Source organism: Anomalospiza imberbis, chromosome 3 (assembly GCF_031753505.1).
Source record: "Anomalospiza imberbis isolate Cuckoo-Finch-1a 21T00152 chromosome 3, ASM3175350v1, whole genome shotgun sequence".
In the NCBI taxonomy this organism is placed as follows: Eukaryota; Metazoa; Chordata; class Aves; order Passeriformes; family Viduidae; genus Anomalospiza; species Anomalospiza imberbis.
In genome coordinates this window covers 11,716,510-11,740,271 of record NC_089683.1, presented here as the reverse complement: position 1 = coordinate 11,740,271, position 23,762 = coordinate 11,716,510, and the positions used below count along the sequence as shown (strand labels likewise).

The following is a 23,762-nucleotide window of genomic DNA, read 5'->3' as shown; positions in this document are numbered from 1 at the left end:
CATAGCTGCTGCCAGACACCAGATGCCGTGAAGGAACAGAGAAATGCTTTGAATTTTGTCATGCATGCTTTTGGAAGGAGAGTGATGTTATTAGCAGCGAGATTGTCTCCTGAAATGGAAATACATAATTCAGTTTGTGGTTCAGTTAGTTCTATTAAAACTTTGTCTTTATTTCTGCTGTCAAAATATATTTAGAACAAAACCTTCAAGATGAAGGCAGGAAAGATTAAATTGCTTTTATCTTTTCAAGTTAAACTGAAAGGAGATGATGGTGGCAGGGGCTTTTGAAGGTACAGCAGTGCTGTAGTCCCCTTGCATGTGCTCTTCAGGCAGGGAAGGACATGCCCACAGGATTTTGATGCAAGAACATCACGGGGCCACCTTCCTTCCAGTGTCATAAAAGTTTCCAGTGAAAATGGTCGTTATTTGCAGAGCCCCAGAGCTGTGCCAATTCCCTAAAGCTTCTTGGGATGCTGCCTAACTTTTAGCAGCCCAGAAGTGTTGAGCAGCATCACATGCTGAGACAGTATGAAACTGGCCCCCCACTGTGGGAGCTCCTGGAAGGTCCTTCACACTTCATACTCTCCCTCACCCTCGGACAATCTTTAAGTAAAGCTGAAAACCTGGCATCAAGCAGTGCAGTGGAAAGCAGTGAATGGCACAGTATTCAAATGTAAATGACTACGTAAGTGGTTGAGACTTGTTCAGAAATATAACAGAGATATAAATGCCTCATCTTAGCTCATCAGTTGGCCTTGGCATTTGTTACTAACGCCTAAAACCAAAAACCAACCTTTCCATGGAGAATTTGGAAGAAGATCAGATTCATAATCCAAAGTATTTGGAAACCAAGATCTCACCTGCTTTACATGGAAACTGTAACTCCTGGGCTTTTCAGAGCAGCCAGAAATTTGCCTTCCCTCTCAGTAGAGTGCTATTTGCTTTTGTGGCTTGAGAGCTGTGATAATTGTTTCCAATATCCAAATTCAAAAAATGCTGTTTCTCGTAGTTTTGTTTGGACTTCTCAGTAATCTTCCTGGGGAGAGTTACATGCTTCCACACCACGCAGAGTGAATAACAGGTGGCTCCTCCCAATGTCTGTATGTTGTGTAACTGGTGTCTGAATGTTGTATAACTGATTTGCACTGAAACAATGAGCTTTGCACCTTCTGGCATCAGTCCTGGGCATATTGTTCATGTGCTGTTTGACTGCAGTGCAAGGGCAGCCACCCTGGTGCTCCTGGTACATGTTATACAGGCTGTGCCTCACTGGGGACTCAGTCTGCAACTGCAGGATGATCCTTTATCTGGGAATTTGAGTTTTCATAAAGCCTACTTAAATTCCATGCTGTTTTCACCTGATAGTCCCAAGCAGATGGATCAAAAAAATAATAAAGTGATAGGTCAGGTATAAAAGCTGGTAGATGGCTTATTTATGTGTGATCCCATGAGCTCATTTGTTTTGTTGCTTGGCTTTGCAGGTTCTCTGGTGTCCACCCATGTGCGTAGGTAGTGGGATTAGACTGATGCCAGCAAAGCACTTTGGGATCACTCAGAGTTCTGTAGGTGTGAAAACAGCTCTTTTTTAAAATTGAAGACCTGTTATTAAGTACACATCTTACAAATTGGTATAGCTGGCTACATCTACAGATTGTTGTCTCTCCAGAGACAATGGGAATGTTGATATCTGTCAGGGGAAAAGTACAAACTGGTTTGCTGTCACTTAAAAATGTACATTGCCCTCTTGTGAAAACACAGCTCTGCTGCAAGGCAAACATGCAAGGATATATTTCAGTTGAAAAGTCAACATATTCTGCCACTCTATAATTATAACTCAGGTTAGTTGTTGCTTTAGACTGACATCTCAGTGTGCTCACAGGACAACACAACCAGATCCTTTCTATTTATGTACACAGAGTAGGAAAAAAACCAGCTTTTTTACCCCCTTGGCTCTGCAGTCATCCTGGATTTTAATCTCTTCATGAGCATGCTGAACTGTGCTGTCATTGTATTGCTGTGACATCTTCACTTGTATTTCAGCTTCTTGACAGGTCTCAAACACATGATGCTGTGGCCTCAAATTTACATTGTGCTCAAGCTTCAGCACCACACCATCCCTTTCTCTCCCTGCAATTTCAGATCAGCACATGAAATAGCTAGTTGTAGATTGCAGATATTTATACATGTTACTGGATGTGCAACAGAACTGTCTTGTTCATTGGTAAATCTGGAAGAACTACAGGTATCAGTTTAGGACAGAAAGAGGAAATACCACTTTATATTTCAGTTGAGAATTAAAATCTTGCTCTTACTGAGGTATTCATGTATTCAGCCTATGCTTATGCAAATCTTCATAACCCTAAGAAACCACAAAGTTGTCACCTGGAAGAGGATCTGGGTTATGCCTACATTGGGTTTTATAACCCACCTTGGGATTTATCACCCCACCACGAGGCAGCATCTCTCTCCATTGAGCAATGAGCATTGAACTGGTGTTTGTTGGGCTAAATAGGCCAAACCATTTAAACACATCAGCTCACAAAAATATTTTTTTGGTGCGCAGTGCTACCAGAAGAAAAGAGGTTATATTCCCAGATAAGATGTATAAGTCCTGTGGCATCAGTTGGATACCAGGACTTTTCCACAGCTGAGTGGGTGTCCAAAATGTACTGAATGAGAGAAGTCAGATATAAACATTTTTTAGGATAGGGCTGGAAAAAGTATTGATGCTACCTGACTGCAGGTTGAAGTGAATAAATTTGAGATATTCTCTCTCTGCTACCAGGGCTTTATTTAGATTGAATTTAGACAATTTTCTTCATGAATAATCTGGACAGCTGTGAAAAATCTACCTTTTTCAATGCTTGCTTTGAGTATACGCTCACTGTTTCCCAAATGATGAGAGCCAAAACCTTGACACAAGGATTCTCCAGCTGGCAGACTTCTGTGAAAAAATCATTCAGCTCTGGGAGCTTCCAAAGAGCTGTCGGTGTGCTGACTTCCTAACAGGAGAGACTGAGCTATTGGAGGTGCAGGCTTTTGTATGAAAGGAAGAGCAGAGCTACCTCAGAAAGCAGTCTCTGATTGATATTCATAGATTTCATAGAATTAAAATACTGTTCCTAACTGCTAATGGTGTCTTCTTGGGTGAGTGCTTAAAATGTTGAATTTGAGAGCTCTGGAGCTGTGGATTTTGCCTTTTTTCTCATGCAGTGTCTGTTTCCAGGGTCATAGCAGATGATGCTGCTAAATCTGCCCTGGCAGCTGGACTAGGTATTCTCTGGGCTCCATCCCAGGTGCAGCAAGAAATGCCAGGGTTGTGATTTCTAGTTGGACCCTAGACCCCAGCCTGGCACATAAGCTTGTCTGTTTTTTGACAGCACTGAAAAGAATTGTCATCCATTAGCTTGGTAGGCTATTGTTTTTTTTAGACATGTCCTGTCCATATTTTGAGTTCTACTCTCCTATTTTTTAACAGGAACTAGACAAAATTCTCATATGTTTCTTGCTTAGACAGTATTTGTTACTTCCTCAGAGACTGGCTGCTTTGTAGAAGGTCATTTCCTGGGCATATTTCACCCTTAGGTGTTTGGATGTCACTGAGGAAAGATGCAAAGAATTTTGAGATTTCTTTATGAGGAAATCTGATTGTAACTTTAGTTATAAAGATGTTGCCACTTCTTCATAAAGATGTCATGCTATAGGAAGGAGGAGGTAGCCCTGTTTTTGTAAGAACATGAACTCTAAAGCAGCTCAAATGCCAGCTCTGTCATATATTTTTAAATAAGATGTCACATGGTGTCTCTGTGAAACTCATTGCAATCTAGAGACAGCTGCCATAAGAGAGTGGTTGTTCATTGAATGCCTCTTACAAATGGGTTATTAAATGTTTAGAGTCTTTGACCTCGAAAATCCTTTGATCATCAAGAAGACTCTAAGATAGGAATGTGTTGAGAAAATGCAATAGAGGAGGAAATTCAGAAAAGCCCCCTTGCTGGACAAAAGGCCTACCTCTTACCTCTGTGAAATAGCAAACAGTTGTGAGAATGCTTTCTCATTTAATTCTCATCTTCTTGTGACTTTGGTTTTGATATTTTAATTTGTTTGAGAATTTAACGCCTTTCTAGAATAAACTCATATTTTATCCTTTATTACATCTGGTATGAAATGTGAGTCCCTCAAGTAAGCATAAAATATATGCTGTTGCTGTGCCTCTAGAAACAATTTGTCTCTAGAGAGCATCATATGCAGTCAGCTCACAGAGGAGATATGAAAGAACTTGTGGATGTCAGGAGCTGGGCTGTATCCCCAAGCTGTAAACTTTAAAAGGATGCTTTGGGAACTGGCTTCACCAAGAACAGTGCTCCTGGGAGGCTCCCTCTGGCAAGCATAAACCAGAATCCTTTTGGAAAGCAGTTGGTAGCATAATAGGTAGGCCGTGATTACGCCGTTTATTGTTCAACCATTAATGTCTATACAGCTTTTTAATCATCTTCATTGACTCGGGGGTACGAGAATATTAAGGATAATACATGTGCTGCTCTCACAAGATAGGAGAGCGGACTTCTCTGAAGGCACATATGACTAATCAAACCTCCTTTGAGATCTCACCCCCATACCAAACTTTTTTTGCCATTATTGTTGTTATTGTGTTCTTGTGTGCTTGCTAAGGACTGAGTAGCTGTTGTTGTGTATTCATGAAACACTAAAATCTGATTTATTTAACATGTTTACCAGAATACTTGGAGGGGGCGGAGGAGCACAAATCTATTACTCATATTCATTAATCAGCATGGAAAAGTAAAAGTTGTTCCCCAGTGTGAGATAGTTACTATAATTATAGTGCTGGGCAGTTCAAATTGCATCATTCTACATTTTTGAGCGTGTTTTTGAGGTAATGTTTGTTAATGGGAAACATTGATTATGATACATCCCTTTAGTTATGCTTTGCCAGGTTTATAAATAGATCTTGTATTTGCTACTTGCAATTTTATTTAGTTGGACTTCTAGGTTTTTAGAGATTTTTTTTGTGAAAATGATGGGCAAAATTCATATAGATCTGATTTTGAAAAGAAATTTCATTCATCACTCCAGTGAAGATGCCAGTTTTACATTTGTCAGGCTCAGAATTTTATGCACAACTGAAGTGATGGAGGGACCTTCAGCTGGTCTGGTGCACAGAGGGAAGCTTAATCCAAAGGAAGACATGTGCCTACACTAAGCTTCTGTGATAAATAAAGCAGCAAGAATCAACACTGGGGAAGTGTATTGCTTAAGTGCTTTTTGTTTTGTCTTCCTTACAGACGACTCCCAGTTATGTTATTGAAACTTTGGGCACTGTAATGATGTCAAATAGTGCATGCAATGAGATATCCTGGTGTTGGAAGAATGGGCATGGATAGTAGCTTTCTTTTAAGCATGCATATTGATGGTTTTTTTGTGAGTATACTCCTCACTTTTTAGAAAAAGATAATTTTCAGTTAAAGGTAACTCATTCTCTACAGATTTTAGAATTTGTCTTATACTATCCCTTTTTATGGTCTTACTGCATTCTAGTGTTAATTTTTGTAGACTAAGTGTATAAATAAGATCTTGAAGGAACCAAGTGGCAGGTAGCTGGTTGACTTTTCTGTAATAGAAGAGGTTACTCTATTAATAGATTTTTGCATCAGTGGTAATTTAATAATGGGATAAAGGAGCTGAAATTCAAAGTTACCATGCACTGAAGGATTTAAGGTTACATCAGCAGGCAAATGCAGGAGAGGAGGCAATCTTGCCTCTCATTTGCCATGCTCTAAGTCAACAAGCATCATGTTCCAGTTCACAGTAATAGGTTTATGGATTTCCCTAAAATAAGCCCTTGTGATCATGTCTGATACCTGGAAGAGTGGATAAACCCATAGAAACCCACAGGAAACTGATAATACAAAGTTACCCTGGTACAAAGTTACTGAGGAAACAGAATCTGTGGGTAATTTTCCCTCTCTAAAGATCCAGTTCATGGAATGTCACATCTGCAACGCCCAAGAGTTGATTGGAGTTGATTGGGATGAAATGTGGGAGGAACTCTACTCTGTGGCATGACACTGTCTTCTTTAGCTGGCCTGTTCCCTAAAAAAGAGACACTTTTGGGAACCATCTAGTACTGAGTATCACTAGTATCAATACCCACATTTTGTCTCCATTGTCTGAGCACAGCCAGTGCCAGCACAGCAACAGCATGTTCAGGGAGGTGGCAAATCTATGTGAAAGCAGTTATCTATATGGCCTACAGGGAGGTTTTCTACATCTCTTTCTACAGAAGGAAAAGAACACACATGATAGAAAAAAATAAATTGTATATTATGAAGATTTTCCCTTCTTGCACCATTTTAGACAAGGAAAAAGAATGTGATGCTCCTTTTTATGATTCCTGACATCCTTTGAAAGTCTGTGTTTAAAACATCTTCCCCTTAGGGGAGCTGGTCTGGGAGGCTAAAGCCAAGTGTACCTGAGAGCTGTCATTGCTTGAATACCTGTGCTTTATTCTAGGCCTGCCTGTGCAGCTTCTTAATTACCAGGAGGTGACACAATGGGTTGCACCGTTCCTGTCTTCTCTCCCACCCTTGTGAAAATCCTCTCAAGTCAAAAATACGTCTTCCAGCCTCCTTGCGCTGTATTTTCACCTTTCTTACATGTTGAGATTTAGATGTTATCCAAATGCTGCTCAACCAAGATTCCTAGATACTGTGACTATCAATAACAGCAATAATAACAGTTATTCGTGTGGAACTGCAAATGTGCACAGCACTTCATGTAAATAAAAGTGGGTTTTCTTAAACATCAGTGAGTTCAACAGTGTTGTCCCATTTCTAAACAACTGATTTAGTCCATCCCCTTGATGTATGTCTCTATAGATGTACACATATAGATTCTCTAGGTGTATATATAGGTATAGATGCATGATCCCTTGCACCAGAATGCTGTTATTTCAAGGTTTTTATATCCTGTTGGGCTTATAAGTCTTGGCCTTGACCTTTGAAAGGGTTTATGCTATTTGAGAAGAATAGATATGGACAAAAATACATTACCTTGGAAAGCTGTCTTCTTAAAACTGCACTGTGGTAAAAGAGTCTTTTTTTTATTATTAATCTTGATAGAACAGAATTGGAAGGGTTACAGAGGGTTGAATCTCATAGGTCAGGTTGTACATAAATTTTGCAAGGCTACCTGAAAACCTATCTGCTCTCAGCTTCATTGCAGAAGAAAAGCTTTGAAACAGACCTTGCAGTAGTTAAAAATGCAGGCCTGATTTTATGATTCAAAACTTCATTTCAGTACAGCTCCTCTGTGAATTGCTGGATTGCTTTCAAACTCAACACTGAAAATAAAAGTCAATAAGATGTACTTAGGGTCAACAGGGAAAAAAATGACCACACCAAGTTGTTGCCCACCTGTCTGTTCTGTATTATGTCAACTATTGCGGCTTTTGCTGCCATCCAACAGTCCCCTTTTGGGGTCCATTCCATTCCCTTACCTCTTCTTCCTTTTGGGAAATATCAGTTCTCTGATAGGCCCAGCTACAGCTATTTTCCTTCTCTTTCTGCAGTTCCCTTTCTGCAGTACCAGGCTATAACAACTCCATATGTAGAGGAATTTTAGGAGGACACATTACATAAGTATATGAGACAGTCAGATATTTCAGGCACATGTATTTTTTTCTGTAGTTCCATCTGTATATTCATGAGATGGTTGTCTCAGACTTTAGTGACTCGTGTTTCAAATCCCTTTTTGGCTGGAAATGGCACTTACTTATGCTTCTATAGCCCTGCTCTTTTGGGAAATTTGCACTAAGGACTACACAACACAGCAGGCATAGCATTCAAGTTAATACTCTGAACCTTGGGAACTAAAATTCACTGGGAAAAAAAAAAGTCTCTTTCAGAAATGAAAAGAAGACAGATGATCTTTACTGGTGGGGAAGAAAAAAAAGGATGGGAAATAAAAAGGCTATGTCTCAGTGTATCCTCCATTTGGTATGTTCCCAATTCCTGGAGAGATAACATGGTGTCAAGAAAACTGAAGCTGTAATTAGGCCAGGACAGAGCCACAGTACAGCAGGATCCTGATAGCCCTGTGCTGTCTCTGACCTTGGGGTAGTGGAAGACTGTGCCAAACTTAAAATAAATAGTTTCAGTGCTGCTGCTTAGTTAAGGAAGATCCAAGAGAAATAACACTTCTCTTGTGGTAGTTGCGGTGTTAAGCACTAGCAATACTAATTGTTTTGATGAGAATTCTCCCTGAAGATTTTTTTTTATTAGCACTGAGTAATAGCTGAGCTGCTAGTGTATTGACCTATAGCACTACCACAGCTCAATTAAGTTTCTTATTGTCCAAATCTAATCAGAGAAAAGCTGGGATTGAAAATCGATTCATTTCCTGCTAGTTAATGACTAATTCCCCACAAATGTGAATATAAAGATTAACTTTTCATGTTTAATGTTTTTATAGGGGTAGACCATGTCAGATGAGTGTTTGTGAAGAAGAAGCATGGCTCCTCTTTTCCCATCCATCTTCCTCCAATCTCTTGGTATATTCTAGCTATTTAGAGTCTTATCTTAGCCTGTGGTTTGTGCTTATTCTGTGGTCTCTTAACTCATGTCTTACACAACTGAAAGGAACTCCTATTTATAATTCATTTTCAGCTCCTAAATTCTCAAATATATTCTTCAAAGGAGTATTTCTGTGGTGGTTAAAAGACCTGCAAGACACAGCATCTTAGTTCTTAACCATAATGTAAGGGCTAGGCACAATCTTTGAGGTCTAGGTGAGACACAAATTCTTTGGTGATCCCACTTTAGCCTGTACAAGTTGGGAATTTTCCAGGTGAACCAACAGAAGAAGTTACATTTCTTGGCTCTAAATACTAAATACTAATACTATCTAATACTAAAACTAAGAAGTATCTAAATACTTCTTCTTTATGTAAAGAACGAACAGCTGTTTACACACCTCCCCATGTGTCTGTGCATGCACACGTGATGACAGCCCTAAAGCTACTGAGCAGAGACATGAGCAAACATCCATGAGGTTGGGCAGCTCTCCCCAGTTCTTGCCAGCTCTGTGACTTCCACTGCTGCAGCATCTGAAATCATCACAAATCTTTTTTTGTATTTATCCTCCCAGTGCACCTCTGAGGCGGGGACAGCTCACAGATTTACACATGGGGAACTGAGTCCTGGATCTAAAGAGACATTTAGATTTAGATTCTTTTGTGGTCCACAAGATTATCTTCTCCAGAGGCTCAGCGCCGTGCTTTAGCTGCTGCTAGAACTACAGACCCACAGCTGTGGATGGTCCCTTCTCTTTGGGATCCTCTGGCAGGCTGAAGCCAGGTGTCTGGGATATTTCTGCCTTAGGTGGGATATTTCTACCTTAAACTACAGATGTGCTGGAGAGTGCAGCAGTCAGATTTCTTCCAGAACAAGGACAGATGTGTGGCTGTGTCTTTTTGTACTGGCCTAGTTCTGCCTTTGTTACATCAGTTTTCATTTTTATCAAGAGGTGGTGGCAGGGACAGGCTGCAGCCCTGCAGGTCACCCTGGTACCAGTGTGGCACAGCCTTCCCAACAGGTCCTGGCAGTCACAGTCTGATTACCTCTTCACCTTCTGGTGTCTTAACAGAAGTGCAAAAGTACAGTGCATTGTAGTAAATTTCTTTTTTTTTTTTTTTTTTTTTCTAAAGGAGACAGTTAAGAGTAATCTTTTTTTTTTATCTCATCAACTCCTGTAATGTGCTGCTGGCAGGAATCCAGAACTTCATCTTCTTGGAAAATTAGAGAGGAAAAACCTGCTCCCCATCATGATAGGCATCCTCCCCAGTGACCTCAGTTCTGAGGAGCTGTAAGACCAGGCTAGACCAGCAGCTATCAGCATCTGGGTTCAACTTTAAGAGGTTTGCTATTAAAAAACACCTGTCTGAGCTTCCAAAAGCAGACAAACTTTCTGATTCTCAAAATGCTAATGTTCTTCACTTACAAAGTTAACATGGATACCTAGCAGACTTACAAAATAAAACACTAATAAAGTAGATAAGAAGGGTAGGTTTCTTCTTCCTAAAGCATAACAGCATCCAATATTGAAGGTTTTCCCATGAGAGCCAACAGCTTGGCTTGTTTTTATGTGCTGGCCCTTGACAATGCTTGTTCTGCTCCTTGCACTGGCTGTGCCCCCTCATTCCCCTTCTCTGCTTCAGCTCTCAGCAGAGCTGGTAGTGCTGAGCCCCAGATCTGCCCCATGATGAGCCCCATCTCCTCTGACAGGGGAATCAGCAGCTGCTTCTTCCATCCTCTCCAAGGCTGGGATACAGAAGCTCTGTGCCATGTCCTGCTTTCCCACCTCCTGTTCTGTGTTCCAGCTCCCACCAGCTCTGGAAGCTGTGACCTTACATCAGTGACAGAGTTGTCACTGGGGCATGTGTAGGCAGAGTGCCCTGCTTTCTGTACACTACTGTAATTCTAGTTTTCTCTATTTTATAGCAGAAATTTCCTTTTAATAGAAATGCATCCCAATATCCCATGATAAAACATCATGTGGAAAACAAAGCACTACTCAGGCTAGTCTATAGATTCACTCTACCCCATCCTATTAAGGATGGAGAGACCTTTTCTTTCCTAACCAATCACTGGTGAATTTGGGGAAGTCAATTTTGGGTTTTTTTTTTTCTTTAGCCATGCTAAAATTTTGTTTTAGCCACGTGCTACAATTTTAATCATATGCTTTAGCATATGCTTCATGCTTTTGCAATAATTCCCTCACAAAGATGATCTGAATTAATTGATCACTGGGTTACCTGTGGACAGCATCATTTCAAAGAGGCTAAAGCAGTTGCAGCCAAGCAGATAAATATTTCCTGGTATTTGATCAGTTTCCTCGAGAGTTATGTACAACTAGTAGGTGTTATTCACTAGATATTCTGATTCCAGGACTGATTGAATGCCCCCATACACCAGAAAGGTGTCTAGAAGCACAGTGGGAGCTAAGAATCCACAAGAAAATCCTCATACAAAATTTCAAAGCAGATTAAGGGAATTTTTTAAATTTTCCTTTTACTTTTCTTAATTGGCAGTTGACTGTAGAGATAACACTTTGTTCACACCCCAGCATGTTGATCTAACTGGTTAGAAAATATACAGATGAAGCAAGAGATGAATCCTAGAATGGTTTGGGTTGAAAGGGGCTTTATAGATCATCTAGTTTCAACCTCCTGGGATGGGCAGGAACACCTTTCTCTAGAGGAGGGAGGCCTTTCACTAGATGAGGCTAGAGAAGCAGAAACAAAGGATTGAACAGTGTTGGGTCACCCATGGAACTGGGTGGTATAGTTTGTCTTGATTTTTGGACAAAAAGGGTAAATCGGGAGACAATGCTGGTGCATGGACTGCCCTTTTCAGTGGCAAGTTGCAGTAGAAGGAAACTCGTTGCTTTCATGTGTAGATTGATCACCTGGTCAAGGCTTTGCAGGGAACACTGAAAGCTGAAGCTGTATTTGAAAATCCCAGTTGTGTTTCTTTACTTTTGTTCTGAAGTATTCACTGAGCTCATGTGAGAGGCAAACTACACCACCCTCCTCATATTCCCTCTGACAAAAAATTGATGTTTTTCTTTCAGAGATCCCTGTCTCCCATTGCCACTGGGCTCAGGCTGCTCTGAAAGTAGTTAAAGCCTGTGCCTTTGTACTTTGCTAAGGCCTCACTGTGTTTTAACAGTAAAAAAAAAAAAAAGTTTTATCAGAGCTGGCATCTTTTGCTCTGTAATTGTTTTAGTTTTCTTTACTTCATGTCTTATTTATGCATAGTTTCAAAACAGGCCAATGGAATTCTTCAAGTAGGTTTTTAAACAAGTTTTGACAATGTTTTTGGGTTGTTCTGAGCTAAAAATAATACAAACCAGCAGGTACAGAATGGAGAACAGTGCCTTCAGTCCCTAAAGGACATTTTACTGCATTTACTCCCTACAGGAAGACAAATAGGAAAAAAAAAATTTAAAAGGTTACAGTTTCATATGATGCTGTAAAGGCCAAGACTTAGCTGAGCAGTGCCACTGTCTTCTTCACCTCAAAAAAGAAAAAAAGCATGGTCTTGTCTGTGATAAAAAATTAGAAAGATGTTTTTCTAACTGCTACATGAGGCTAATGGTTTGACCAGCAAAGAGGTAGGCACGGCTTGCTGATGCTCCTCCAGTGGGAGACTGAAAAATATGTTCCAGAACAACTTAAAAATAGTTTTCAGGATCTCCAGCCACTGACTCAACCTAATTCCCCACATTGTTCTTGGATCTTAAATGTTTTTGGGTGTCTGACACCTCTTCACCTTTTGTGTAGGCGTGCTTTTTCATTGTACTTTTGTTCTTTGGTCTCACCAGTATGTTTGCATCATTTCTGTAGTTTGGTTTTCTGGGCAGTGAAAAGAACAGTCTCAGTTCCCTCCAGGTATTTACCTTTCTTTTATAGAGACTGTAGAGTGATAGTCACAGGAACAAAGATCAGGCAGCATCCTCAGCAGCAGTCAGCTCTGAGCAAAAATACTTGGAAAGACTGTAAAATTTTGAAGTGTTTTGTTCTGTATGCATCACAGGATACTCATCAGCACAGATTTAAAGAGCAAAAGATTTGTCCTTTCAGCTTTGAACAGCGAGCAGACTCTCAAGAAAAGGTGGGGGACATGGAATTCATGGTGGAATACAGGCCATGAGAGCCATTTCTTAACCTCTCAGCAGGGACTGGAGAAGTGCACATTCTACACATACACTAAATATCACCTATGTTAACATTCGGAGCTGGAACAGGAATTGGAGGAGGAGCTGGGTCATGGATAAGAGGAAGCAGTAAGGAACCTGAAAATAACATTCAGGTTTTGGGTAACATTTGCAAACTTTGTTTTGACCCTGAATGCCAGGCTGTGAGCCTAAGGAGCCTTCCCATGGAGGGAGCTCTTCTTGCTTTGACAAAAGAACAATTGAGTAAAGTCTGGTAACTGCAGCCACTGAAATCCTAAGTTGTATCAGAGAACCCAAATAGCTTTGTATCTGTTGATGAGCCCAATCACAATAATTTTTAATGGCCAGAAAGCAGAAAGTAGGAAGGATCTGCAGCAGCACCTTGATCCCTCCATCAGTTTGATTATCAAAACAGAAGTAGGGCTTGGGTTGAGTACAGGCAATTTTTCAGGAGGAGACAATACCAAATGCTCTTTCAGGGAAAACAGAAAGTTGAAAGGAAACTTTCAGGTTGGGACCCATGTGGCAACACAGCAGTGGCTCCTGACATGATCCACATGGCCAATTAGTGCAAGCAGCTGGCTGAGCTCTAAGTTTTGCATTTTTAAGGCAAGACACAGCTCTGGATGGGGAAATGGAAAATTTTAAAATGCAGTTCCACTTCAGCTGCCACTGAAGATTTTCTTTCAAGCTTACATTATAAATGCAGAACTTAATAATAATTGGAATTTTAAAAAGAACAAAATAAGATTGCTCTCATATGGGGAGTAATGCATGTTTATATTTTAGGAGCAGGAACACATCCATGAAATTGTGCTGGGAATATAATAGCAAACATTGTTTGTGTATGGTCCCTGCACTGCAATAGGAGTTCAGCACTGGTTTAAAACTCCCTTTCTTTAGCAGTGTGTTTTCTCGAGTTGGGCCCACAGAAAGAACAACTACCTGCTCAAATGTCTTAAACCATACACTTCCTGAGGGGAAAATATATCAGCTGAAAACCTACATGTTATGGTCATTTAAAATATACCCTGTTAAGCTACAGTCAATTACACTGTTCACTGAAGGATATTAGGATATTAAACATAAAAAACATTGCACTGTATTGTTTAACTGAATCTGTTTTCATCTTGTGTACTTGAATGCTGGTTTGCAGAACGGAACATACGTTCATGTGGGTTTTTTATGTTATGTGTGGATTTTTTTTAAATAAATGAAGTTATATAACAACAATCCCACACATATACTTGGTTGCAACATGTCAAGGGCTGGTTAAAATTCTCTTAGAATGCACCCTGGCTTCTTTATTTCATAGCAGAGAATATTACACAAAATCTGCCATTTACACTCAACTTCATTTTAAGATTCATCTAGTGAATTTAGCTTTAAAGTAGCATTATATGTATTTGTATTATAGCTTGTGGAAACCTGAGCAATTTTTGTAGAAATAAGTTTTTAATAATCATTCCAGTGCAACTGTTAGGGAACCTTACATTGCAGATCCTCAGTTTCCCACAAAGCTCACCAGCCACTCTTCATAAATGCCTCACTTTGGTGTTTTGCAGTCACGCATACAGCTCTCTCTCCTTTGCATTAACACAGTTCTATACATTATTTTGCAGTTCTTTCCATATGGAGATGCTTCTAAGTTTGCCCAGCATGCCTTCCGAACCTTTGATAAAAATGGAGATGGGACCATCGACTTCAGAGAGTTCATTTGTGCCCTGTCCATCACCTCACGAGGCAGTTTTGAGCAAAAGCTGAACTGGGCCTTCAACATGTACGACTTGGATGGTGATGGTAAAATTACAAGAGTGGAAATGCTGGAAATTATAGAGGTGAGATCAATATGACACTCAAAAATGTCACAACGTTAATAAAATTTGATTCCTTGTTCACACAGACTTTAGATTTTAGGCTTACCAGAGGCTGTATGGTACATTAAATGCACATTACACACATTAATCCTGCACTGACTGGTGCCCAAGTGGTACAAGCACACTAACATGTTTGTTAATAGATGTAATCTTGGAGAATTACAGAGAGTACATATGTGCATATAAGCTTTTAAATATCCTGAGATTTTTTTTCCCTGATTAATGGATTAATCACAAGAACAGCAAAGGATTTACAAAGCTCATCTCAGTCACTTGACACCCATGAAATTATTGAACTGTAGCTCAAGTAGCTGAAGCCTCACTGTAGATTAACTTCAGATGATTACAGAAATTTACAGGGATAACAACACGGTGTTTAAGTGAGCTCTCACAGATGGGCTTTAAGATGACTACAACTTGTAAGAGGAAGGATAAAGTTTACCACCTTCGTCATCTGCCGGCAACTTGCCGCAGTAGTTAATACCAGATTGTGCCCACATGTACACAGAAACCTATTTAAGGGTGGTGACTTCTAAAACGAATTATTCAGAATTTATGTGAAATATTTCAACTAATCAATTGATCCAGAGAGTTAGTTACAAGAATTTTACATTGTGAAACGGGAAGCCAAAGAAATTCATTCCGGGATGCAAAATGTAACTATCAAAATAAATCTACATCTAAAGAAAGTAAAATATATTCTCCCCTGTTTTAAGTATCTGGACTTTGGATCCTCAGAAAGAAAAGCAAAAGAAAAACCAAAAAAAATCTTTAGAGAAACTTGCAATCATTTTATTGTTAGAACATATTTCCAGAATTTGATCACATCAAAAAATTAGATTGAATTTCATGTTGAATTTTCCATTTGGTTTCTTTCCAAAGGCCATCTACAAAATGGTGGGCACTGTGATAATGATGAAAATGAATGAGGATGGTCTGACGCCTGAGCAACGGGTAGACAAGATCTTCAGTAAGATGGATAAGAACAAAGACGATCAGATCACACTGGATGAGTTCAAAGAAGCTGCAAAGAGTGATCCGTCCATTGTATTACTCCTGCAGTGTGACATTCAAAAATGAGCTTGTGTACGACGCGTCATAGACTGCACAGAAGTTTAATGTTCCATTCAGTTTGCAGCTATTTCCACACACACAAAAATTTGCTTGGACTACCTATAAATGGACTTGCTTCTTGTGTTTGAAACACTTGTGTGCATGAGAATGTCATTTGCTAAAGAATTTTAAAAGTATATATTATAAAAATAAACTGCCACAACGTGATGTGTGCAATGTCATTTCATAACAACCCTTTTCCTCTGAATCCTGTGCAGCAGGCCTGTGCTGCAGTGAATTATATTATTTATTGTTCATGTTTTACTGATGCTAGCTCTGTGTCTCCTAGACTGAGTAATGTTAGTGACACTGAATTCCCATGGTAATGTTAACTGTTTATTATAAATCATGTCACCATTCTGCTGTAAAGTAGTACTGGACAGACAGAAGGGAAGAGCTTCTCGGCTCCCAAGTCTGATCCACACGTGCTTGTATTGTCAGTGGATATAAATGTACTTCATTTGCATGCCTTTTAGGTTTGCCTTAATTCTTACCTCATTTGCATCCCTTCAATCTGGAAAGAGCTATGTCAGAGGAATGCAGTATATTAAAAAAAAAAGAAAATCCTGCTAAAATTAACCCTTTAATTAAGAATATATATAAATATATATATATATAATGTTTAAAATATTGTTTTATTGCAAGTTTAAAGGTTTTATTGGAAGTGTATTGATCTTTGCCAGAATTTTCAAAAGCTTCCACAGAGGTTGCAATATATTATGTCCCAAAATAAATTTATAACATTTGACCTTTTCCCCTAATTCTTATTTCATGTCTTCAGCATGGTAATAAAAAAAGAAAAAGTTCAATCTCTTTAATTATCTGTCACTGCACAATGAGAAATATGTATTTCATTACTGAAGCATGAAGAAAACTGCTTTATACTCACTCACTAGAAGAGTCATATTATACAAAACCACAAGTTGTAGTTCTTATATTTAAGGCTGGAGCAGCTGTTGATACTCTAAGATGCTACTGCTAAGATTTACCAGCACAGATACTAAACCTGTGCTGATTTTTAAGCTGTGTAAGTGAAACACAGTTTATTTGCTCAGCCTAAACCTGGTTATTAATGTTTTTTCCCTCCTGAAGTAAGAGATTTTCCTCTTACCATCTGACACTAAACTAGTTTGTGTTTAATATAAGCAGACATGATGTTAAAAATCACTACTGATAAATTAACCATGAAGTATGATGATAAAGGAGGGACAGTGAGGAGGACCAACCTCCTCTTCAATTCTATGTGCACAAATCAAGTTTTTCTCTGTCCTGTTACAAATTCTGCACAGCCTTGGGAAAGAATGAAGAACTATCAGACTGCAGAAACTGCAGATGAAAAACCTTGCTATGCCCCATTTCCCTGATGCTTTAAACAGTTGGTTGCTTGCTGGATTAAAAGGAAAAAAAAAAAAAAAAAGCAATCTGAACACCTTACAATTGCATGTTTGATATTTCTTCCTTACCTTATGAAGAAACAAGACCGTACTTTTAATAGCTAAAAATCAAACAATAAAACATGACATAAATCAAATAATTCTCTGTATTTTCAAATTTGAAAAGCAAAGCTCATCTGAAAATTAAAGGAAAAAAAAAAAACAAGCAAAGAAAAGCAGTTTTACACAGCTTGCTAAGAATTGTTGTGGGGGGGATCACAGAATCCCTTGCTGCCACAACCACAGCCATATCATTTTTAGTTGCTTTGTATTCCAAACAGCAAAAGCAGAAATGTCAACTACATTTTCTGCACCAGAATTTTACTTAGACTACACATATAACAGCCTTAGCAAATTAGGGAGAAGTGCTTCATGCGTTTGGCTGTAACTTAAAGTACACATTCTAGAAATTGCATACTTCTGAGAATGATATGCACATTGAATACTTCTCAGATTTTATGCCTCTGGTTTACATATATGAGAACAATTTCTCATTCTGTGTTTCCCGTCACCTTGAATTTATGTAGCTAGACAGGCTCCATTTACTTTAGTGCAGCATTAAGCAATGCACTGCCATCCAAAATGGCCAACAACTCAAAAACACAGTCAAACTCAAAAACGTAACATCAGCACTGCAATTTTCTCTACAGGTAGTCACTACAGTAAACTCTGTATTTAAAGAACCAAGAATATGATAGTTTGAGATCTTAGTATGATCACTGCAAAAATAAGTGCATCCGTGCAAGGGCTTCAGTAATTGTTTATTCAGAATTTATTCTCCACCATGAAAATATGTTTATAATAATTATACAGTCAGGAACACATCTTCATCAATTACAGGGGTAGATTAGAATAAATACAAAGTACTGATTTGAACGAAAGACCAGAATTGTTGCCATCTCCTCCAATATTTCAAGTAACTCTATAAAAGCTTGGGAGAAAGCTGAAGTGTTAGCTCAGTAGGAATGCATTAATTTTCCTTAATCTTTTCTCCACACAATTCATTATAGAAGACTAATGAAGATAAATGCTTTACTCTTTCCTGCCTCTGCACTCTTGCCATTTTTTTTTATACTGAAGAGAATCAGGAGGAAATAATGCAATACCATTTAATCTCATACTGTAAAAAGGTCTAAAACCTACTCCTACTTTTCATCATAAAATTGAGTCAAGCTCAACATGTGGCTCATGATCATGTCCTAGAATCAAAGAATGGTTTGGGTTGAAAGGGACTTTAAAGATGATTCAGTTCCAACCCCCTGCAGGCACATCTTGCATTAAAACAGGTTGCCCAGAACCGCATCCAGCCTGATCTTGAGCACTTCCAGAGATGGGGTGTCCACAGCTTCTTTGGGCAACTTATTCCAGTGCCTTATCCCCCTCAAAATTAAGAATTTATTCCTAATATCTAATCTAAATCTACTATCTGTCAGTTTAAAGCCACTCTCCCTTGTCCTGTCACTGCAGGCCCTTGTAAAAAGTCCCTCTCCAGTTCTCTTGTAGCCCCTTTAAGTACTGGAAGGTGTCATGAGGTCTTTCTGGAGCCTCCTCTGGACTCGACAGACACAACTCTCAGTCTGTCTTCACAGCAGAGGTTCTCCAGCCCTCTGAGCATCTTTGTGGCCTCCTCTGATCCTGCTCCAACAGGTCCATGCTCTTCCAATGCTGAGGGCCCCAGACCTGGGGGCAGTACCCCATGCAGGATCTCACAGACAGCAGAGTAGAGCAGTAGAACCACCTCCCTCAGACCTGCTGGTTCCAGACAAATTTTGCCAAGCATGCACTTTGTAAGGTGCCCCCCAGTATCTTCACATAATCCTAAAGGTGCAAGTACCTTGAATTACAGAATTATAGAGTTGTTCAGATGGGCAAGGATCTTCATAGATCTCTTGCCCAGCTCCCTGCTTGAAGGAGATAGGCAGGAGTCTATTCATTAGACTCCAAAAACTTCCAAGGACAGAGATTTTACAGCCTGTTTGCATAACATGCTCAAATACCTCTTACCTTCATCATGAACAATCCCTCCTGGTTTACTCAGCCAGAACCTCCCCACTTCAATTGATGACCACTGTCTGTCTCTTGCAGCACGCACATTAACAAAGAGCCTGGTCCTCTTTGTCAATAACCTCCTCACACATGCTGGGAGCCTGCCCACTACCCTGGGCTGTCCGAGGTCTGCCAGTAGAGGCAAGCAGCCTGAGTGCCTGGTGAAGAAGAGCACAAAAAGATCCCTTCAGCCCCAGCTGTATCTGTGTACCAGTGGAAGCTTCCCCAGTTAGGGATGACACGGCTCACTCCCCTGCAGCTGCTGGATCACTGAACCGGCTGTGTCAGAGGCCTCTGGACAGTGCTGAGGTAGCTGTGCAGGTCACAGGAGTGCCTGATGCCTCCCTGCAAGGCAGTTCTTTTGCAGAAGGTGTGCTGTGGTTGAGGAGCTGTCACCAGGTGAAGGGGCTTCAGGAGGAAGTGAACAGGCTATGTGGTATTCGAGTGAACAAGCACAAGATAGGTTATTCACAGAGATGCCACAGTATCAAGACTCCCAGGAGTCTCAAACCTCCATTGTAGTGGAGAAGCAGGTGGACTCAGAACCCTGCAGGGTAATTAGTCAAGGGTCTTTTAGTCAAGGGTCTGCTCAAGATGAAGGCTGGAAGCAGGTCACTCCACATACTGGGAGGAGGTTCCTCCTCCTCCTGAAAACAAGTAGGACTGGAACCTTCTACAACAGGTATGAGGCTTTGGAACAAGGTCAGACGATGAGGTGGAAGAAGGTCCTACTGGGACAGAGGGGCCTCCTAAAGAAACACCTCCTGTACCCCACATGGAGACCTCCTCTGTTAACAGGAAAAGAAGGGTAGCAGTAACAGGAGATTCCCTCTAAGGGGAGGAAGGTGAGGGAGGCCTTGATATGCAGACCAGACCCAACTCATGGGGAATCCTGCTGGCTCCCAGGAGCATGGATAAGAGAAATTACTGGAAAACTCTCCAGTCTAGTAAGGCCCTCTGATTACTATCCACTATTGGTTGTTCAAGCCAGCAGTGACAAAAAACCAAAGAGAATTCCAAGAACAATCAAAAGAGACTGCAGGGCCTTGGGTTGAAGGCTGAAGGATCAGAAGCAGACAGCGATTTCCATAATCCTTTTGGTAACAAGGAGTAATATTGACAGGAATAGGCAGATCCACCAGGCCAACGCATGGCCCCGAGTCTGGTGTAAGCAAAAAAATAAATTTCAGGTTTTTTTTTACCATGGGATGATCTATTGAACACCTGCTCTATTGACACGTGATGAGATGCACCTATCTCAGAGGGGGAAAAGAGCTGTTAGCACAGCAGTCAGCAGGGCTCATTGACAGAAATTTAAACTAGCTTGGAAGGAGGAAAGGGACAAAAGCAGGCTTGCCAGTAGGGAGTGATGGCATGGTGTGCAAGGACTTGAGAAAATGAATGGGATCTCTCAATCTCCTTCAGGTTTGTTGGCTGCAAAGCACCACAGCTGAAATTTTTCTATACTAATGCACACAGCATGAGGAACAAGACTGTCACAAGCCTTTGGCCCAATCCCAGAGATAACTATGGGCTTAGTCCTGTGATTGGAGCGCCCTGTTGGATGGTTACAGGCTGTTCAGCAGGGATGGGCAGGGAGAAGTGGGCAAGGTGGCATTGTGAGTCATGGCAGGGATGTAATGCATGGAGCCTACAGTTGGCAATGGCACAGTTGCAAGCCTCTAAGTAAGAATCAACATACAAATCAAATAATGCAATGTCATCTTGGCAATCTACTACAGACCTCCCAGCCAGGACGATGACACTGAGGAATGGCTCTCTGAGGAACTAAGGTACACTTCCAGCTCAACTGCCCTTCTCCTTATGTGGGACTTCAACTTGCCAGAAGTCAGCTAGGAACATAACACAGCTGATGGGTCCCTTCCAACTCAGCATTTTTATAGTCCCATGATTATATAAGGTGTATTTTCTTCAAGTCTTACCTAGCTCCCATATTTTAAAGAAACCTACAAGTTTTACACCATGCTGTGACTGAAAACAAATTATGCTACAAAGTCAAGTTAAAACTTACACTGTAATAAGGTTTTATTCGCGAACTGCTATTCAGTAAAAAAGTGCAGAAACTGCTGAATGTTGTTCTCTGAGTAGTCTCAATAGCTCTTGTAGCCATGTAACATCAAACAACAAAACATCCCCTAAAACAACAACAGGAAAGAAATGCAGCTGAACTCTAAAAAGTGTTTTTTTCTGAAGAGTTGCCAAAATTTCAAGTTCCTGGAGAAAAAAAAGAACAGGAGAAGAACAAAAGGCTAATTTGAGTGAGTTTGAAAAATCTGGTTCTTCTTTCTCCCTCTTATCCCCAGTAAATGCTTGCAATATCGAAACAAATCAAGTTTAAGTGCTCTAGTCCCATGGAAACATGGGAGGGGAGAGAGGGCAGGGAGCCCAAATAAAACATAGGTCTACAAAGCTGTAGAAAAGTTAATAAATTATTTCCTAAGTTGTTATTCTACTTCATTCCTATATATTGGAAAGACTTGTGTCTCTTTAGTTTATGATAATAAAATTAATATTTAGAGACTTATTCTGTATGTGGAAACTCAAGAATGTGTAAGAACCAGTTCACCAGAATTAAGAATCTAGGTTTATAAAGACACAGCTTGTTAGGTTTCATAAGCTCATGTCCAAAGACACTCAAACTCATTAGGAAAGGAAGGAAAGAACTATTTTCCCGCCAAGATCATATACTACATATAAATTTATACCTTTTCTAATTATGAAAGTATAAGTTCTAATAGTTTCTTATGTTCAGCTACTGTGGTTTCACTGGAAAACAAATGAAACACATTTTACTGCATGCATTAATTACCACATATTTAAGAAATAAAGCATAGCTAGGAAGAAAACAGTATTTGTAACTTAATGCTAATTTTAAGTGTGTAGAGTCACTAAAACATTACCACAATTAACAGTTCAAACATTTTATTAAAATATTATTTCATAGTTATACAAAATATATTTCAAATTTTTCAGAAGAAAAATCAGAACAGATTAAAAAAAATCTACAGTTGGTAGCTAAAAATATCAACAGAACATTCAAAATTTTCTCCTCATCCAAACTGTGCTTATTCTTCTGTGCACACACAGTAATCCTTTAAAAAATAATTAATAACAATACAGAAATATCTTCCTGAGAGTGTCTAACAATTAAGCATCTTTTTCAGTATCAGGAAGCAATAATTTTACATATATTATTACACATTTGTCTTCAATATAATACCATATTCATACAGAGATACTTATTGATCTTCATCTCCGTCATTCCTATTTTGGAAATTCAGTGTTCTTTGGTCTCTTGGAGGGTCTGGCATGCGGAGGATTCGAATGTGGGGACTCGTAGGCAGAGAACTAAAAATAAAGGATGCATCATTTAAACAGTGTTTCTTCTCCAAGAATTTTAGTACTTCCATTTGATTCTTTACATTATATATTTTCCTTTAAATAACTCCACCTTTTTTCTTTGACAGTTTTAAAAAACAGTAACATGAGGTGAAGTTCGGGCTTCACAGGCCTGATTTGACTAAAAGCTTGAGGTAAAGACAAGCACTCATTTCAATCATGTGATTTCTAACAATCAGACTGCCTTAACTACAGAAAAGGTTATTTTACGAAAACCTCCAAATGAACGAATGATGGAATACAAGTAAGGATTTGCCTTACAGATACTGAAGTAGCACACACTACACACACATGTAATCATTCACAACATACTAAGAATGAGCAAAGTTACTAAACATAAATTTACACAGGCTTCTCCACTGATTATCCGAAATGGATTTTTCCTGAAGTTGCCCCCATATTTTTCTTAAATTTAATGTCTGCTGAACATGAAACAAGGAGCAATATAACAAATTCAAACTGAACTTGAATTACTAATTTTTTCAACAGTAACCATAGAAAAAAATCCTGTGTGTTTACTAGATTCAGACAATCTCCACAAAAGCTTTTCCACTGAAATAACAACAGATACCACTACTTTACTTTTTATATACTTTAGTGAGGGAAGTCAATTAGGAATAAATCAACTTCTTTTTGAAGACTGCTTTAATTACCCTCTCAGGCTTCACTAGTTACACTGGGTTAATAGGGAGGAGTTGGCTGCACAAGGTGAGAGACATGACTGTCCCCTTAAACTGGGAATGGCTCTACCAGGGTTTTATACAGAGATTTTGAAAGAATTTTGAACCAGTAGATGACAAATTTAAAACATGGTGTAAACTATGAGTCTCTATATCAGCAACATTAAAACCCAGAAAATAAAATCAACTCAAATGACAAACCCCTTGAGAGTAGTACAGAAAAAATTCCCAAGTCTTTTGTTATTTTTGGGAGAGGAGAGGGACATACAAAGCTAAGAGCCCATTTGACAAATGAAACATTTCCAGAAGTTGTTTTATTTCTGATAAACTTATTTAAGTCCCACTGAATTACCATTATGTAAGGAAGAGTAAAAAAAACTTATTAAAAAAAACCCTTTAAATTCAGAACTGCTCCATTTTTTATGTTCTACTTCAAC

The 23,762-nt window shown here is 39.4% G+C and overlaps 2 protein-coding genes across 11 annotated transcripts in view; one reads left to right on the top strand and one right to left on the bottom strand.

Annotated features, from left to right (window-relative positions):
• Positions 1-17,163, top strand: part of VSNL1 (visinin like 1) — an 85,635-nt gene extending 68,472 nt beyond the window's left edge. Inside the window, exons 3-4 of one of the 3 annotated variants that reach the window (XM_068183420.1) lie at positions 14,379-14,594; positions 15,516-17,163. In XM_068183420.1, coding sequence (XP_068039521.1) covers positions 14,379-14,594; positions 15,516-15,713 — 414 coding nt within the window. In that variant the 3' untranslated portion in view covers positions 15,714-17,163. Of the gene's footprint in view, positions 1-14,354; positions 14,595-15,515 lie in introns of all 3 variants that reach the window. The other 2 variants (XM_068183421.1, XM_068183419.1) reach the window with 2 other exon arrangements.
• The window catches only part of SMC6 (structural maintenance of chromosomes 6), a 283,990-nt gene that overhangs the window by 222,631 nt on the left and 37,597 nt on the right, over positions 1-23,762 (bottom strand). For 2 of the 8 annotated variants that reach the window (XM_068183417.1, XM_068183416.1), the window contains exon 27: positions 22,156-22,594. In XM_068183417.1, coding sequence (XP_068039518.1) covers positions 22,486-22,594 — 109 coding nt within the window. In that variant the 3' untranslated portion in view covers positions 22,156-22,485. Of the gene's footprint in view, positions 1-17,138; positions 19,384-21,253; positions 21,461-22,155; positions 22,595-23,762 lie in introns of those variants that run through there. The other 6 variants (XR_010996980.1, XR_010996981.1, XR_010996979.1 and 3 more) reach the window with 6 other exon arrangements.